The sequence below is a fragment of the Rhinatrema bivittatum genome, chromosome 2 (genome assembly GCF_901001135.1).
Source record: "Rhinatrema bivittatum chromosome 2, aRhiBiv1.1, whole genome shotgun sequence".
Lineage (NCBI taxonomy): Eukaryota > Metazoa > Chordata > Amphibia > Gymnophiona > Rhinatrematidae > Rhinatrema > Rhinatrema bivittatum.
In genome coordinates this window covers 267,359,368-267,378,736 of record NC_042616.1, presented here as the reverse complement: position 1 = coordinate 267,378,736, position 19,369 = coordinate 267,359,368, and the positions used below count along the sequence as shown (strand labels likewise).

The window sequence follows — 19,369 nt, the reverse complement described above, 5'->3', positions numbered from 1 at the left end:
CTTGGTCTCCACCTTTAAGGCCAACCCCACCTTTTCAATAAATTTTGAATCTCTAACATCTTCTGGGGGTAATAACAGTTCGAGAGTCCTCAGGAGGGTGGGAAGGGATACCTGTAGAGCTTCCTGGAGAGGACAGTGGAGAATCTGCGTGGTCCCTGTCCAATTCCAGGGAAGTGCTTGATTCTCGTTTCTGATCCTGGTCTAGCGGGCTATTGGACTCTCGCTCTGGGGATGAAAGAGTATCCAGGGAGAAGAATTCTTCCTCTGCTGGCAGACTAGGCTGCAGCGGTTGGCATTGCTCAGTGTTGAATGAGGAGAACAATGTCAGGGGATGTCACCCAGAAAGCATGGCTAATGGCTAATTCACACAAGCAGAAGATAGATGCAACTACACAGGAATGCCTACACATGTTTTTCTGAGCCCTGAGAAAGCTTTCCTACCTTGGCACCATTGGATGATGCCACCCCTTTTGTATGACTGATCAATGTCCTGCTTGTCAATGGAGAGAGTTTGTTGGGAGAACCTTTTCTTTTTTCTTAAACACAGAAAGGAAGACAACCTGAAACAAAAATATTAGAGGAGAGGGAGGGAGTCTTATTTTACTCCTCAACAAAGCCTTAAAAGGTAAAAATCCAAAGCCAGCAACCAGGCAGGAAGTCATATCTAAACAATGAGATACAAGAATAAAAAGACAGAAAAATATTGCCAGTGACCCAAAAGAAAAAATTCAGTTTTGAAGCTAAAGTCACTGGCAACAACCTTGGTTGTTACAGGCATGCTCTAATAATTCCATAGACTTCATAAGGCAGGGTGGAACATACATCCCCAGCTCTAATACCCTGTAGCATTACAGGGCACATTGCCAAACACTGCAATCTGGATATTTCAAATCCTAACATCTTGGGACATTATGGGCAATGTTACTCTCCAAATTAGGAGCTACCACCCAGGAAAGATCTAAAGGTCAGTGGATAATACATTGAAATTGTCAGCTCAGTGTGCTGCGGCAGTCAAAAAAGCAAATAATGTTAGGAACTATTAGGAAGGGAATGGTGAATAAGATGGAAAATGTCATAATGCCTCTATCACTCTTTGGTGAGACCGCACCTTGAATACTGTGTACAATTCTGGTCCCGCATCTCAAAAGAGATATAGTTGCGATGGAGAAGGTACAGAGAAGGGCAACCAAAATGATAAAGGGGATGGAACAGCTCCCCCTATGAGGAAAGACTAAAGAGGTTAGGACTGTTCAGCTTGGAGAAGAGACGGCTGAGGGGGGATATGATAGAGGTGTTTAAAATCTTGAGAGGTCTAGAACAGGTAAATGTGAATGTTACTCTTTCAGATAATAGAAGGACTAGGGGATACTCCATGAAATTAGTATGTAGCACATTTAAAACTAATCGGAGAAAGTTCTTTTTCACTCATCGCACAATTAAACTCTAGAATTTGTTGCTAGGGGATATGGTTAGTGCAGTTGGGTTTAAAAAAAAGGTTTGGATAAGTTCTTGGAGGAGAAGTCCCTTACCTGCGATTAATCAAGTTGACTTAGAAAATAGCCACTACTATTACTAGCATGGGATATACTTAGTTTTTAGGTACTTGCCAGGTTCTTATGGCCTGGATTGGCCACTGTTGGAAACAGGATGCTGGGCTTGATGGACCCTTGGTCTGACCCAGTATGGCATATTTTTATGTTATCTATATACACCATTCCTTCCATACTGCAGTTTAATTTCTAGATTTATCATCCTGCACCACTCTCCCTCAGCTCCATAGGCCTGTATTCCCAATTCTGTCAAGTTTGGATTTTCAGATGTCTCAGTCTTGGACACTATGTGCAGCAAAAGCCACAGTTCTAGACCTTTGTAATTTCAGCTCCATTCATACAATGCAACCCCAACATATCTCTCACTCTTGGCAGGGTTCCTGCAAAGGAAAAAGTTACTAACAGTTCATTGTCTCGCTTTACAAAATGGGCTTCTACTGCCTGATGTTTTCTGCATCTTCACAAGAGGAAAATTGGTCCTTACCTGCTAATTTTCGTTCCTGTAGTACCACGGATCAGTCCAGACAGTGGATTGAGCCTCCTTTCCAGCAGATGGAAATAGAGAAAAACTTGAAGGGTATCCTGTATCAGGACAGTGCTCCCCCCGAGTCCCTTTAGTATAAACGTTATCAAAGCAGAAAAATGTAACCTCAAATAGAAACAGGATCAAGCAAGTAAAAATATTTGACATCCAAAATGCAACTAGAAAAATTGAAGAAATGCAAGATAATCGCTCATAGTTAGCGAATACTTCCGGTGCCCTGTAAATCAGCATATCTGAATGAAATGACTTAGAGCGGTTGTCGAAAAGAAAAGGTCAGATTCCCTCCACTAAGGGCGGGTGTCTGGACTGATCCGTGGTACTACAGGAACAAAAATTAGCAGGTAAAGACCAATTTTCCTTTCCCTGTACGTATCCGGATCAGTCCAGACAGTGGGATGTACCAAAGCTTCCCCAAGTAGGGTGGGACCCAGATAGTCCCGCTCGAAGCATCTGTCTGTCAAAGGAACCAAAAACTGGCGCCTGCACATAGAGGCGATAATGACGAGCAAAAGTATGGAGAGATTTCCAAATAGCTGCTCTGCATATCTCTTGTGGGGAGCCAGACTGGCTTTCCACCCAAGAGGTAGCCTGCAACCAGAGTGAACAGGCTTTTAAACCTTCCGGGACTGGCTGGCACCGACAAATATAAGCCAAGGCAATAGCTTCCTTTAGCCAGCGAGCGATAGTAGCCTTTGATGCTTTATTCCCCCTATTGGGTCTGATCCATAAGACAAAAATATGATCTGAGACTCCGAGCTCGTTCGTGACTTCCAAGTATTGCAGCAGGACTCGTTTCACATCAAGGCGCCTTAGGTTTCTGCCATGTGTGGCCTCAGTGTCCTCTGGAGAAAAGGCAGGTAGCTCCATTGACTGAATTAAATGAAAGGAGGAAACTATCTTCAGTAAAAAAAAAAAAAGATGGTACAGTCTTTCTGAATCAGAAAAACGAACAAATGGCTCTCTGCAAGACAAGGCTTGGAGCTTGGACACTCTCCTGGCTGAGCAAATAGAGATTAGAAAAACTGTCTTAAGAGTCAAGTCTTAGAGTGTGGCCCGTTTGAGGGGTTTGAAGGGTGCCTTGCATAGAACCCGAAGCACCAAATTGAGACTCCATGACTGACATGTAGCCCGGACAGGCAGGTTCAAATGCTTCGCTCCCTTGAGGAATCGAATGACATCCGGGTGGGCTGCCAAATCATAACCATGGACCCGCCCTAAAAGGGAGGCAAGTGCCGAGACTTATACCCAAAGAGAACTGAAAGACAAACCCTTGGCGAGGCCATTCTGTAGAAAATGAGGACATGGGAAACTGGGCCCCTGCGCGCCGGGATTCCTGAGTCCGCACACAGTTTCAAACACTCTCCAAACCTGGATGTAAGCGAGAGAGGTAGAAGTCTTACGCACAAGCAACAGAGTGAAAATAACCTCCTCCCTATAACCTCTCAGTCTCCGCTGCTCAAAAGCTAGGCCTCTAGACAAAAATGATCCACCTGAAGTGACTAAGGCGAAGAGGACCCTCCTTCGCGAGGTTTATAAGATCTGCAAACCATGGTCTTCGGGGCCATTTTGGTGCCACGAGAATGACCGGCCCCTTGTGGAGTTATTCTTCTGAGCACCTTCCCTGCCAGAGGCCAGGGTGGGAACACGTAGAGTATGTTGCAAGGCCAGGGTAACACCAGAGCGTCCACTCCTTCCGAGCCGTGCTCTCTTCTGCGACTGAAGAATCTGGGAGCCTTCGCTTTCTTCAGAGTGGCCATTAGGTCTAAGCGGGGAGTGCCCCAATTGCGAACGAGAAGAGCCATCGCCTCTTCGGATGACTCCCACTCTCCGGGGTCTAGGTGCTGACGACTTAAGAAATCAGCTTGGACATTCTCCTTCCCCCGCAACACGGGAGGCTGCGCATCGAGCCAAATGCCGTTCCTCCCAGGGGGAACAACTTGCTTGCTTCCAAGACTACCAGATGACTCCTGGTTTCACCTTGGCGATTGATGTAAGCTACTGGGGTGGCATTGTCTGAGAGAACCCGAACCACTTTGTGACGGATCAAGGGCAGGAACGTCTTCAGCGCCAGGCTAACTGCTTGGGCTTCCAGGCGATTGATGTGCCATTGAGATTGAGCTGGGGACCATTGCCCTTGTGTAGACTGAGTCTGGCAAACCCTCCGCAGTCGGAGAGGCTGGCATCTGTCATAACAATGATCCACTGAGGGGTTTCCAGGTGCACCCCTTTAGCAGGTGGTCGAGCAACAGCCACCATTGAAGATTGGAGATGATAAAGTCCGAGAGCGGTAAAGGCGTCAAACTACTCAGAGACCGGCTTCCAGCGGGACAGTAAAGCTTTCTGTAAAGGATGCATGTGTGCGAAGGCCCATGGAATTAAATCTATAGTTGAAGCCATAGAGCCCAGGACCTGTAGGTAGTCCCAGGCTGTGAACACAGAGATAAAAGATGTCGCACTTGAGTCATAAGCTTGTGCACCCGGTCCTCGGGAAGGAAGACTTTTCCTGTGCGTGTGTCAAAGCGTGCTCCTAAGAATTCCAGGACTTGAGAAGGCTTGAGGCTGCTCTTGGAGAAATTGACTACCCAACCAAGGGAGCTGAGGCACGACAAAATCTTGACTGCCACGGTGCAGAGATTCTCTGATTTCGCCCAAACGAGCCAGTCGTTCAGATAAAGATGGACCAGTACCCCCTCCAGTCGGAGGGAGGCCGCCTCCACCTCCACCACCATTACCCTTGGTAAATGTGCGGGGGGCTGTGGCTAGGCCAAACGGAAGAGTCCCAAACTGGTAATGATGCCCCAGGATGTTGAAGCATAGGTACTTCTAATGTTCCAGGCAGATTGGGATATGGAGATAAGCCTCCGTCAAATCCAGTGAAGCTAGGAATTCGCCTGTGCGAACCGCCGCTATGACCGACCACAGGGTTTCCCATCCAAAAATGGGGGACCTTGAGCGCTTTGTTGACCCTTTTGAGGTCCAGGATTGGTCGAAAGGAGCCGTCCTTTTAGGGAACTATGAAGTAAATGGAATACTAGCCTAACCCCTGCTCCTTGGGGGAGACAGGGATGATGGCTCCAAGTTGCTGCAGCCTGTTGAGAGTTTGGTGCACCACATGCTGCTTTAGAGGACCACAAGGAGAGATTGGGTAGCGATCTGGAAGAGACCGAGCAAATTCTAAAGCGTTGCTTCATTCTATTACTTCGAGGACCCACCGATCCGAAGTAATTTTGACCCATTCCTCGTGGTAAAGGGAGAGCCGACCTCCCAAGTTGAGAACAGAGTAATGGGCTGGCCACATCTCATTGAGAGGACTTTGGGGTGGATCATTGCGGGTTTCCATTCCGGAATGTTCGACGTCCACGAAAGGAATGAGACCACGATTTGAGATCTTGTGAAGGGGTTTCTTTGTGGAGCTCCCCATGTCCTGTTGTATCTGCGCTGCCCCCTGAAATGAGAGCGCAAAGGAAAAAAGGATCTGGATGCTTTAGGGCGATCTTCAGGAAGCTTATGAATCTTGTTCTCCCCTAAAGAATTGATAAGCTGTTCCAGGTCCTCCCCGAAGAGAAATTTACCCTTGAAGGGGAGAGTGCCCAACTGCAATTTAGAAGAGGAGTCTGCTGCCCAATTTCTCAGCCAGAGGCGAGAAATTGGGCAGCGGACTGGCAAGACAGCTGATACCATGGATCTGGCCAGCACTGAGAAGATGTAGAGGGCATCAGCACCATACGCAACTGCAGCTTCCAGAAGTTCCACCTCTGCAGCCTGGGTGCTGAGTAGTTGTTGAACCCACCTAAGGCTTGCCCGCTGCATGAGACTGCTACAGACTGTTGCTTGAATGCCAAGCACAAAGACTTCAAAAATTCTTTTGAGATGTACTTCCAACTTACGATCCTGAATATCCTTTAAAGCCGTCGTTCCCACCACCGGAATGATGGTTCTTTTGGTGACCACGGAAACTGAAGCATCCACTTTAGGAATCTTGAGCAGCTCTAGGCATTGGTCTGGCAGGGGATAGAGCTTGTCCATTGCTCTCTGCCTACCCATAAGCTGGATTCAGGAGATTCCCATTCTCTTGAGTAGTAACTGCATTAGCGTAGGATGAAATGGGAACATACGTGGGGGGCTCAGTCCAGCCAGGACAGGGTCCATGTTACTGGAAACCGGGATACTTGCAGTTTCCGCCAGAATGAGCGGGTCCAGCTCCTCCTGCTGGAATAAGTGTAAAACCCGTGGGTTGTCTCCCTCGACCGGTGGATTCTGATTCAAGGCATCTGCATCGGGGTCAGAGCCTGGAAGCTGAGGTGGAAGGCTAGAAGGATCTGGAGGGTCCAGAGCTCCCGGTACGGTCTGAACCAGATTCGTCCCCCGAGAATCAGGGAGTTTGGGTCCCTGTTCTGTAGAGACCCTAGGAACCTTTGCAGGGGGGGGGGGGGACTGGGGACTGTAAGCTAGTGACATAAGCCTTGTGCAATAAAAAGTACAATGTAGAAAAATGCTGAGGGGTTTTCCCTGGCAGTGGGGGAGGGGGGACATCATGCTGGGGGTCAGGGACCACAGTAGAAAGGTCCACGGGACTTAAATCCTGGGGTGACTGCAGAAAAACAGAATCCCTTCCCCCTTCAGGCAATGAATCAGCCGCGAGATCTGGGGACAAAATGGCCGCCATTCCCACTGTTTGCAGGGATGGGGCTGGCCTGGCAGCGGGTTTACCGGCACAAACATGGGAGGCAGAATTCTCCGGCACCGATGAGGGAAAACAATGCGAACACACCCTTTCGCGCGAGTTAGGCTCCCAGCATGCCACACAGAAAGTAGATTGTGGCATATTAATGGAGGGGGGGGGGGGGGGGGTGGAGGAATTGCTGCTGAAAATGGCAAACCCCTGTTGTGCCTGGCTGCGAGCAGGAGAGGTAGAAAATAGCCCTGCACTCTGCTCCTTCCCCCGAAGGCAGGGGCCTTCTATGATTCTTTTTTTTCTTTTTTGAAAAAGGTGCAGAGGAATAGTAACTTGTGTCAGCAATGGACCAGAGGTATGTCTCTTCTTAGGGGTCACAACGGGGGAGAGACTGTACCATCAGTATCACCTCGGAGCCAGGCAATGGGTCACTGGAAAAGGGTCCTAGGCTGAATCAAGGTGAAACCCCCCCTAGGACCAAATAAGAGCGAGGAGACAGGCTTCTGTATCTCCTGATAATAAAAAAAAATAATAATAATAATTTTTTTTTAACTGTTTGAAATTCTTTTACTCCAAATACTTGCTTGATCCTTAAGGAATATAGGATGAGGGAAGGAAGAACTTCCTCAAAGAATGAAATTGCCTAAAAGACTGGGAACCACAGGTTCTGCCACCTTCATCTGCTGGAGACAAATACTGAAGGGACACAGGGTTTTGAGTTTTTTTCTGTCTCCATCTGCTGGAAAGGAGGCTCAACCCACTGTCTGGACTGATCCAGGTACGTACAGGGAACTATAGTTAAAATTACCGCTCCAGTTGTAACAGGCAAAATATGCACCTCCCTCCGAAGAGAGGAAAAATGTATCAGACCACTACTCTAAAGCTGCTTTCCTGTGTCTGATGTACACAAGGCTTCCAGGCCCCAGTTCCTGTTCTTACAGAGTGTGTCCCCTACCTGTGAAGAGAAGCAGCCTTGGCTCCAGGATTAATAGTAAGATCCAGAGACAACACAACCAGATAGATCTACGGCTCCAAGACTCCTCAGAGAATGCTGGTTGTATGAATCGCACCAAAACACTAGGACAGAGGACCTCTGTAGGCTAAAATTAATTTCCTTGGCCTTTGGAACAGAATGATATTGAAAATCACCAAACCCAAGTTTGTACCAATGTTTTCAGTGCTAAGAGGAAATTGTTCAGTGCACTAAGAGGAGCTGAAAGGCTCAATATCAAGACTTTCATGTGGCAGACATGCTATGCGAGTACTTCAGTTCGTTGTGGAGTTGAACAGGAGGATCACTGGGCAGATGATTACACCAATGTCAGCTTCATATGGAAGCATTCTCTCTCCATGGGTCACAAGGTTGGTCAAAGGATTCAAATTTGAACTTAGATTCAGACAAGGCCAGGTCTTTCTCCTGAGAGACAAAAATAATTTCCAGACAGCAGCTTAGGACACTGCAGAACCTCCTGGCTCTTAAAACCATGAAGAGAGAGAAGACTGAAGCCTCTGCACAGTGCACGGCACGGACTCTTCAGCTCCTTACTTGAGCACTCTGTAGTGGACTGGAGGGAGTGAGATTTCTCTAGACTCCTGAGCCTACTTTCCAAAGTACTGAAGAGGGTGAGGGCCACTTCAGTATGATCTGGCCATCAGCTGTTGGTATGGCTCCATTGTCCTTGGATTAAGCCTTCTAAGCTAACTTGGATTTGGATTTAATAAAGTGAAATCAAGAGAAAAAAAATGTGGAAAGACAGTCTGAAGAGATGAAAAGAGTTTTGCAGGGAAGCCTGCTGGAAGTGGCCATGTCAAAGAAAACCATGACTGGATCAGCAGCATAGACAAAACACTTAAAAAGTGCCAAAAAATTCTAACTAGAGCAAGTTTTAGCAGAAAAACCAGAAAAAATGAAGAAATATATTCAAAAGCTCTATGGCACTGCAGCATCAGAAAAACATGTCTGATATTCTCAGCAGACAAACATGAACAGAGGGGAAATGCGAGGTTGCTGCAGTAAGAGAACTGTGTGTAAGTAGTTAAAGGTTTTTGCCTTTCCAGAGCCCTGGGAGAGATTGTTTTATTTTATTTATTTAGAGATTTTTATATACCGCAGTACGTAAGAATATACATCACCGCGGTTTACAATTAACAATAAATTAGCAACAGGCTTTACAAATAACAGTATAAATTAGTATTAATTACAAATAACAGGATTGACGGAAAACAGGCTGTACAGACGGTAAACCAACAATTAGTAGAATGTTTAACTTACAAAAATGAATTTGAAGTAACTAAAAATCATTTACGAACCAACACCAATGCAGTGTTGGTCATATGACCCACTTGTGGTCATATGAATTTGAAGTAACTAAAAATCATTTACGAACCAACGCCAATGCAGTGTGGTCATATGACCCACTTATGACTGTGTTCTAACCTTCAGATATGCACTGATTTAGCCATTTTATTGTTCAGAAATGTTTGTTCTTTAAACAACCTCCCAAACTGCTTCTATTGTGTTTTTCTAGCATTTGCCTAGGTACATCAAAACATGCTGACCTTTCGTCTTTCATCATCTGGGTATGTCCAATATGAAATGCAGTATCCAGCAAGCACACACCAGCGGCGATGCCAGGCTCCAAATCCACTCACATCTTCGAACATGGTCTACAAAAAGAGGAAACAAGTTTCATCATCTTAGTACAGACTGTAAAATACAGAGGGTAAAATACCCTTACAATAAGATAATTCAGATCTGGGCTGGTGGAGAGAAGAATGTGTCTAGTTAATCTTAATTTGCAGGTACTTACAAGCATGTAAAATCATCAGAAAAGTAGGGAATAAAGAATTTGCTTTTGAAACTAGAAAACTTCTAAAGAGAACTTCAAAAATTGTTTGCATTATCTCCAAAAATAAAATTATACTGTATATAATATATATAGATTCCAACAGTTAACTGTGTCCCGTCCCCCCTTCCCCCCTCTAATATGTACGTCACTGGATCAGACTAGAGTCCTTATACACTGTCTGTCCTGCATTTTGGGCATACCAAAGTTCATTTCTTCTTATTATATGGTGATGGAAGCCTTGAAGATCTCCACTCAACGTAACGCAAACAAGTTATTTCTAGCTTTCTGGTTGAGACATATCAGGTACGATCGCCAAACGTCCAGAAACTGAGCATATTTCTTTGATTAAGTACGATGGGCCGTTAAGATCTCGTATACCACCATTCTGTGGAGACGTATTCTCCAATACGTAAGGGATGGGACGTCTGCTACAATCTAATACTCTAAGATGGATTTCTTGGTCACAAGAAAAGTTTTTCGTAGGAACATCCACTGGGCATCTGTAATAGGTAAGAGGATTTCCTCTCGTTGTTCGAATAGGCAGAGCAATGGGTTCAATGGTACTGTGACATTCAGCAAGCAACTGACGTAATGGAGGATTTCCCCCCCCAATAATCTGAAATTCGCGAGCAGTTCCAAAATAAGTGATATAAAGTACCCGGCATCATATTAAATTTCATACAAGTATCAGAAGGCAATAATTTATAACCCTGAAGGCCCAGGTTGTGGGTTTAAACAGCCTATGGTAAGATTTAAATTGCATCTCACGATGTACCATCTTCAGAGACCTCTCTGATGCCTTGAAAGCAATGGTGTAACATATTAGAAGTGATAGTCTGGCCACCTCTTGGGATCAGTTATCTGCCAGGTGCGGGAACCCCTGTAATGTAAGCCTTTTATTCAATGCTTTAGCAAAACAGCACAGGAGAGTGATTTCCCTGTCGGAGGCACAAAGAATTTATACAGTCGGTCAGACATTAGGGATACCCGTTGAGGAATTACGTCAATAGAGGAAATGTCTAACCTGGAGGTATGCAAAAAAATTCCTATATGGAATATTAAAAGCTGTGTGGAGATCCTCAAATGACCTCATCGTTTCTCCTCCTCCTTGTACTAGCTCTGTATGTTCTTTAAGTTGGGCTACTGCGTCCTGAACTTTTGATCCAAAAAGGTTGTTGCCCACACAAGGTAAATCTACCAACTTGCCTTGGACCTCAGGCCTAAGGTCGGAGGCTTTAAGCCAGGCCCAATAGCATGCACTGATCCCAGAAGCTGCCACTCTTGAAGTTTCAAAACTGTCGTATGCAGCACAAACCTCATGTTTTCCTGCTTTTAATCCTTTATGGATAATTGCATTAGCTGAGTCCTGATACTGCTGAGGTAGGGAATCAGCAAGCTGTTGCATTTGTTTCCAAAGATTTCTCTGGTATTGCGTAAAGTTGGTAAGACGCTACCCTGGAATTAAGCATTGCTCCTTGGAAGACTTTCCTTCCTAGAGTGTCCAAGAATCTGTGTTCTTTCCCTGGCGGGGTAGATGAATGAGATCATAGTCTCAAATTTTTTCTGAGCCGACTCGACCACTACTGACTGGTGTGGTAGTTGTGCTCTTTGATAACCAGGGATGTGCTGTACTAGATATGTGATGTCCATTCCTCTATTTACTGGTGGAACTGAACATGGATGTTCCCACGATATATGTTGAAACTCTACCAGAACCTCATGAATAGGGATAGCTAGGAATTCCTTAGGGGGGGGGATCTACAAATTGAAGAACCTCTAAGGTTTGCTGTCTCGTATCCTCTTCAGACACTAATTTAAAAGGAATACTGTCTGCCATATCTTTTATAAAAGTGGTGAAGGATAAGTTCTCTGGAGGTGACTTCTTACTTCCTGACGAGTAATCAGTGTTTCTATCCTCCCAGGAGTCATATGGTGTATGCTTGGAAGGAGAAGTAGGAGAAGGCCTCGGTGGCATCAATGGTATAACTGATCTGGACAGTCCTGAAGGTCCTGATTGAAGTTCGTATAGTGGGGACTTACCAGAAATATCTCCCATACCTGCTGGTTTAGTAGGGACAGGTTGTAATGGTATAGCACCGATGAGGGCATTGAGTTTTTCCATTAGTGGTTGAAAAATCAATATATCTGGTTGTTTTGGAGTCCCTGGTAGTAGTACAGGTACCGGCATCAGGAATGGTGATGGTCTTGGTGATGGCATTGACTCTGGTCCCGGCTTCAGAGGAATCGGTGTCGATGGATGTAAGTCCTGAAGCATTTCTTGCACTGCCTGGCGGATGAATCCGCTCAGTTCCTCCGCTATAGCTGGTGTAGTCAGAGCAGCTATAGGTGGTGGCAGTGAAGGCGTCATTGGCTCTACCACAAGGCCCTGTGGTAGAGCTCGATGCCCGGCACCTCTAGAGGTGGGGGAACGCCTTGGGGTAGCAGGCCTCTGACTCTTGTGGACGAGGTATTTTGGCTACTGGTTGCTCCGGTGATAACAGGGCCTCCGGAATCGAAGTGTGTTGATGCCGATGCTTTAAACGATGTTCGGTGGCTTTTTCAAGCCCGGACGTTGATTTTGTCGATGCCGCAGACAGGGGTCAGTGACAACTGGTCTCCCGAGCCCTCCACTAGACATTTTCGGATAACTAAGCATTTCGACGCTCCAGCCGGAGATGAATGAGTTGACGTCGACGTGGAAGGCATTAACTTGATGTGGAAAAGGTGTTTCATCTTTTCCTGACGAGTCTTTCTTCCTTTGGTGGTCATTTCCACACATTTTGGACACGAAACAACGTCATGGGATTGCCCTAAACATAAGACACACAAGGTGTGGATTAGTAATCGACACAGTTCGATTACGTTTAGGGCATTTTTTAAATCATGTGGCCATAATAACCAGGACAGCCGATGGTTTTCTGACCAAAAAATTTTTAAACTCAAATCGAGTCGGAAGAAAGAATTTAACTCACCGGCCGGTGGTTAAAGAGAGACACCGATGTGGGGAATGAGAAATGAGGGATTTTAATTTGTTTTATACACAAGATTGTGTAAAGAAGTTCACACAGGGCTCCTTCTCTACGATGCTAACTGCAGTGCAGAAAAACGAAGACTGAAGGGAGACCCTGTGGCTCGAGGGATCGTGGCATGCTCAGTGGGCTTAGTATGCCAGTCGAATGTTTCTAGAAACTTTGACAGAAAGTTTTCCGTGATAGGGCTCAGTCAGTGACGTCACCCATACGCGAGGACTAGCATCCTGCTTGTCCTGGGATAAACGCCCGTTTGGTAACTGGGGGGTGGGGGGGGGGGGTGGAGACGACGACGTACCTCGTCGTTTTGCTTCCTGATAAAAAGCCTGGAGAAGGTGAGATAGCTCTACATTGAGTATTTTATAAAAATTGGCGCTGAAACCATCGGGCCCTGGGGCTTTGTGAAGTTGACTAGATTTAATGCCCTCTGAAATAGCTATTGGCCTATTTAGCCTTTCCAACTGTTCAGGCGTCACTTGTGGTAGATTAAGAGTTTGAAAAAAAAAGGACTCTTCCACTTCTTTAGCCCCCTCCTCTGTTTCAGCAGAATATAGTTTAACATAAAATGCTCTCAAGATACGGGCAATTTCCTCTGTTGAGGTCTGTCTTTTTCCCTCCTCAGCAATCAGGGCTTCAATATAACTGTGGCCTCGTTTGGTTCTCACTAAGTTGGCCATGAGTTTACCTGTCTTACTGCCAAATCTGTACAATTTGAGGAAAGTATTAAGTAAAGCTGTGGTGGTTTTTTGATGCAGATAATTTAGAGTGCTCAGTGCATCTCTGTACACTTTCCGGGTGACACTATTTGGGGCTGCTATATAGCGCGCTATAGCCTTTTGGAATTCCCTCTAGTTCCAGTATCCTCCCATTGAGGAGTTTGTTCCACCTGATTTGGAACGCAATAATCTCACCTCGCAATACAGCTTTCCCAGCCTCCCAATAAAGCAGCGGGTTATCCTTTGCTGTTATATTAGTTTCCTCATAATCTTTCCATTTAGTTTTAAGGAAGTACTGGAATTCAATATGCCCTGTAAGATGTCCCGAGAATCTCCAGCGCTTAACCACTCTACCCCCTATTTTCCTCTTAACATCAACCCAGATCATGGCGTGATTGGAACACTCCACAGGTCCAATCTCTTCTCCACTGATAAAGGTAAAGTTCGCAGCACTTGTGAGCAAATAATCTATGCGAGACATAGAATCATGAGCTCTGGCTATATGAGTATATGACCTGTCTTCAGGATGCAAAACCTTCCAGATGTCAATCAGCCTTAACTGCTTACATAAGTAGGAGATCCCTTTCTTTGGACCCAGATTGATACTAGGAGTTTGTGACAGTTTATCGTAGGATCCACTACACAATTAAAATCTCCCGCATCAAGGTTTAAAAAAAAAACCACAAACAAAAAAACATGAGAATAGACATTTGGTGCATATATACTCCCAATAGTTACCATTTCCCTGAGTAACCGACCAGTGATAACTAAACGACCTGCTTTATCGATATGCTTTGAGATATGATCGAAAGCTACCCCTTTACCTAGCAAGATGGCAACCCCCGCTTTCTGCCCGCAACAGAGGAATAATATACATGATCTACCCAGTCTCTCTGTTCCCAGCGCTGCCTGACGCACACTTTTTTTTTTATAGAAACTTTCTCTTCCAAAACTGGCGACAAAGAATAGCAGGGAGAGAGTAGATGGAAGAAAGAAGGACCAGATGACTATGCAGCAGGGCTGAGCCCAGGGCCTCTTTATCCTTCTGGATCTCTTCTCCTGTCAGGAGGGGGGCTAGGGCCACAGACTTCACACCTCACTCCTGTCCTGTCTCCTGAGACTGCTTCCAGACTCCCAACTGAGAGAGCAAGTAACTACCACCACAGGAGGGCAAAATGGCCTGTTCAATCCTGGCAGGCTGAAATCCACAAACAAAAATTTATGTCCACCATCTATTAGATATTGAGAAAAATCAGCTGACTGGTGCCTGAGTAGTACTATAGGAGGGTGGCATCAGCGAGTCATTGTTCTCTCTCTCCCCATCTTCTGGCTGGAGTGCACAACCACTGGTGTGGCTTGCCTGGATGAAGAGAACAGCAATTTAACAGGGCAGAATAGAAACAAGGGAACCAGCAGTACTGGCTATCCATCCTCTCCATCCCCAAACACACCAAGTTAGGAGAGGCCACCAACCCCTTGCTTGTCCCTTTCTCCACTAGAAAGTCTGCCCCATAAGGCTGAAATTTCCTAGGTGTAATTTGTTTCCCAGATTTCCAAGCTGGAGGATTTATACCTCCACCTTCTGGTGGAGACAGAACATAGAAGTGCTGCAGCTTCACTGTGACATCAGCAAATCCATTCTCAGCTGGTAGGGGGGCTAAACTCTGGCATTCTGGACTGGTCTGGTGGGACAATAAGAATCAATGGTTTTGTGATATCAACTTGTATATTTATTACTTTCTATATTTTATTCTGTTGACAGTATGTTGATTTATTTTTTAACATTGTATTTGCTGTAGAGATTTTCATAAAAGATTTTGAAAACTTAAAAAAAAAAGTTTCTTAAAGCCAATACTATCTGTCTTCCCACCATTATTCAAGCCTAGAATGGCTAATGGTCCGAAACTACAAAAAACTCACCAAAAATCCTCTCTCTTCAACAAAAGAATCTACTTGACACTTGAGTTTGAGGTAAATATGACCCTCCAAAGGAGATAAAAAGGGAACCTGCAGAAAAAAAAAAAGTTAATTTTCCATTTGCCTCTATCATTCTGTCACAGCACAAGTCAGAGACATTAACTGACCACATTATTTGTAAAGGATCTTCCCTAAATAGGAAAAGCTAAATGAGGTATTATAGTTATGAAATGATTACAATAAGTAAATCATACACATTTAAGGTCTGCTGCAGTCTAAGCAAGCTATAATGAAATATATATATATAAAAATATAAATATATAAATAAATATATATATGTAAATATATATATATAAATATATAGAAGAACATTCACAAGAATCCTTACAAGTTTAGTTTAAAAGGTGCAATTTAGCTGAAATGTTTTCATTAGATTCTAAGCTTTTAGGGGCAAAGATTTACCTGTATGCAGTGTTATAAAGAACATAAATCCTAAATAAAATAAACTTACTCAATGCTGTCTTTAAAGGCTTTAGTAGATTTAAAGCACTAAAACTATACAAAATTCTAAGAATGAAGGGAACAAAGCATAATTGCTTACTTGAAGTGGGGGTTCTCTGTAGAGTGCAGAACAAATCAGCCACACACGTCATCTGTCAGCACCGACAGAGCAGAGCTCAAACAAAAATGTTTTTCCGAGGATGCACAGGGGTTCTGCACTACTGCTGCTTCATAAGCTCCTCAGTCTATTCTGGAGCTTGCAGCATAGACCAACTCTCCAGGGAGGTAGGAAGAGGAGGAGGAATATGTGGCAGATTTATCTTGCAGTCTACAAAGAATCCTTTAAGATTCTATGATTCTTCTTTTGCTATTTTCCTAGGAATTGTAGACCACGTTTCTTTCACAAAATGTATTGCAATTTCTTTGAAAAAAAAAAACAAAACAAAAAAAAAAAAAAAAGGAAAATTAGTTCTTACCTGTTAATTTTCGTTCCTGTAGTACCACGGATCAGTCCAAATAGTGGGTTGAGCCTCCTTTCCAGCAGGTGGAGACAGACTAAAACTTGAAGGATGCCCTATATCAGGACAGAGCCTATCCTCTACCCCTTCAGTATAACGTATGTCAAAGCATAAAACAACAAACCCAAGAAATAGGATCAAGCAAGTAACCATAAAGCTCAACGGAGCAAATATAGAATAATGTAGAAAAACATGGTATACCTATACGCTCTTGCATCAACTTGGTATAAGAAAACGACCAAGGCTTCTGGTGTAATTGCTCAGTAATCTTGCACAAAGAAAAAATATAAAAATCTGCAGACCTGCAAGAAAATAAACTTCGAGAGGACGGAAGACAGACAGGGAAGGACGTCTGGACTGATCCGTGGTACTACAGGAACGAAAATTAACAGGTAAGAACTAATTTTCCTTTCCTGTACCAACCCGGATCAGTCCAGACAGTGGGATGTACCAAAGCTTCCCTAGACCGGGTGGGACCGAGACAGTCCCGCTCGAAGCACTTGCCGCCCAAAGGAACCAAACACCGGAGCGTATACATCCAGACGGTAGTGCCGAGCAAAAGTGTGCAGAGACGTCAAGTGGCGGCCCTGCAAATCTCCTGCGGGGAGACAGATTGACTCTCTGCCCAAGAAGTAGCCTGAGAACGCAGAGAATGGGCCTTCAGGCCCTCAGGAAATGGACGACCTTGACAAAGATATGAGGAGGAAATGGTTTCTTTCAACCACCACGCAATCGTGGTCTTAGAAGCCTGTTTACCCCGGTTGGGACCACTCCAAAGGACGAAGAGATGGTCCGATACCCGGAAGTCATTGGTGACCTGGAGATAGCGAAGCAAGACTCGTTTTACATCTAACCGACGGAGGTCGCCACCAGCCGTACCCGCAATCTCCTCCGGAGAGAACGCTGGGAGTTCAACTGACTAGTTGACATGAAAAGCGGAGACAACCTTAGGCAAGAAGGAAGGAACCGTCTTGAGAGAGACCCCGGAATCTGAGAAACGCAAGAAGAGCTCCCGACAGGACAGCGCCTGAAGCTCGGAAATACGGCGAGCAGAGGAAATAGAGACCAGAAAGACAGCTTTGAGAGTAAGATCCTTGAGTGTAGCGTGGCTAAGAGGCTCAAAGAGAGCTGCACAGAGAGCACGAAGGACCAGGTTGAGACTCCACGACGGACACGTGGCCCGAGAGGTGGGGGGGGCGCCCCTCAGGAAACGAATCACGTCCGGGTGAGCCGCTAAGGTATGACCGTCCACCCGACCCAGGAGAGAGCCGAGCGCAGAGACTTGAACGCGTAGAGAACTGAAGAAGAGGCCCTTAGAGAGACCCTTCTGAAGAAAAGAACAAACCAAAGAGATCGAGGCGGAGAGCGCCGGGACACCCGCCTCCGTACACGCGGACTCAAAAACTTTCCAGATGCGCACATAGGCCAGAGAAGTCGACTGCTTCCGGGCTTGCAGTAGGGTAGAGATGACCTCCTCCCTATAACCCTTGCGCCTCAGGCGACGCCATTCAAAAGCCAGGCCGCTAGACAGAAGCGATCAGCCTGGTCGAAAAATACAGGACCCTGCCGGAGGAGACGAGGAAGATGACAGAGGCGCAGGGGCCCGTCCACCGCTAGATTGATGAGATCCGCGAACCACGGCCTTCGCAGCCACTTGGGAGCAACGAGAATCACCGGACCCTGGTGGAGGCTCGATTCTCCAGAGGATTTTCCCCACCAGAGGCCACGGGGGGAAACACGTACAGAAGGACGTCCACTGGCCAAGGCAGAGCCAGAGCATCCACGCCCTCTGCGCCGTGCTCCCTCCGGCGGCTGACGAACCGATTGGCCTTGGCATTGCGCAGAGTCGCCATGAGGTCGAGGTGAGGGGGACCCCACCTGTCCACTATCAGAGCCATGGCCGCATCCAAGAGTTCCCACTCTCCCGGATCGAGTGACTGACGGCTGAGGAAGTCGGCTTGAACATTGTCTTTGCCTGCGATGTGAGAGGCCGCAAGGCACTGTAGGTGACGCTCCGCCCAAGCAAGGAGACGGCTGGCTTCTAAGGCTACCAGGGGACTGCGAGTGCCCCCTTGGCGATTGATGTAGGTGACTGTGGTGGAGTTGTCGGACAGGACTCGTACCGCCTTGCCGCGGACCAGGAAAAGGAACTCCTGAAGAGTCAGGCGGACCGCCAAAGTTTCCAGTCGATTGATGTGCCAGCATGACTGAGTCTGTGACCATGTTCCCTGGGTGGACTGAGTAAGGCAGACCACCCCCAGCCCAACAGGCTGGCGTCCGTGGTCACTATCGTCCACTGTGGAGCTTGAAGAGGCATCCCTTGCAGGATGTGTGGAAGAGACAGCCACCACTGAAATTCGTCGGCAGTAGAATCCAAGAACGGAAGGACTACGTGAAACTGCTCAGACACTGTCTGCCAACAGGACAGCAAAGCTTTCTGCAACGGACGCATATGAGCAAAAGCCCAGGGGACAAGGTCGATGGTAGAAGCCATGGATCCCAGGACTTGGAGATAATCCCAGGCTGTCGGGGAAGGTATCGCCATCAGATTCCGGACCTGATCGATCAGCTTGAGGGCGCGCGCCCGTGGCAAGAAAACCTTGCCTACTCGGGTGTCGAAGTGGGCTCCCAGAAACTCCAACTCCTGAGAGGGCTGAAGCTTGCTCTTGGAAAAGTTCACTATCCACCCGAGGGAGGCAAGGAGCTCCAAGACGCAATCCACCGCCCTCTGATAAGAGGTCTCCGACTTGGCCCTGATGAGCCAATCGTCCAGATAGGGATGGACGAGAATCCCCTCCCGGCGCAAAGCCGCCGCTACTACCATGACCTTTGTGAAGGTGCGAGGAGCAGTCGCGAGGCCGAAGGGGAGAGATCGAAACTGGAAGTCCTGGTTGAGAATGTGGAATCGGAGATACTTCTGGTAGTCGAGGTGAATGGGAATATGAAAATATGCTTCTGCGAGATCGAGGGAAGCAAGGAACTCTCCGGGACGGACCGCCGCGATGACCGCCCGTGGGGTTTCCATGCGGAAGTGGGGGGATCTTGAGGGCCCGATTGACCCTCTTGAGGT

At 46.3% G+C, this 19,369-nt stretch overlaps 1 protein-coding gene across 7 annotated transcripts in view; it reads right to left on the bottom strand.

Annotated features, from left to right (window-relative positions):
* Window positions 1-19,369, bottom strand: part of ANLN (anillin actin binding protein) — a 212,424-nt gene that overhangs the window by 16,768 nt on the left and 176,287 nt on the right. For all 7 annotated transcript variants that reach the window (XM_029589491.1, XM_029589492.1, XM_029589494.1 and 4 more), the window contains 2 exons: window positions 15,284-15,370; window positions 9,329-9,436 (listed from right to left, as the gene is read on the bottom strand). In XM_029589491.1, the coding sequence (XP_029445351.1) occupies window positions 9,329-9,436; window positions 15,284-15,370 (195 nt within the window). The remainder of the gene's footprint in view (window positions 1-9,328; window positions 9,437-15,283; window positions 15,371-19,369) is intronic.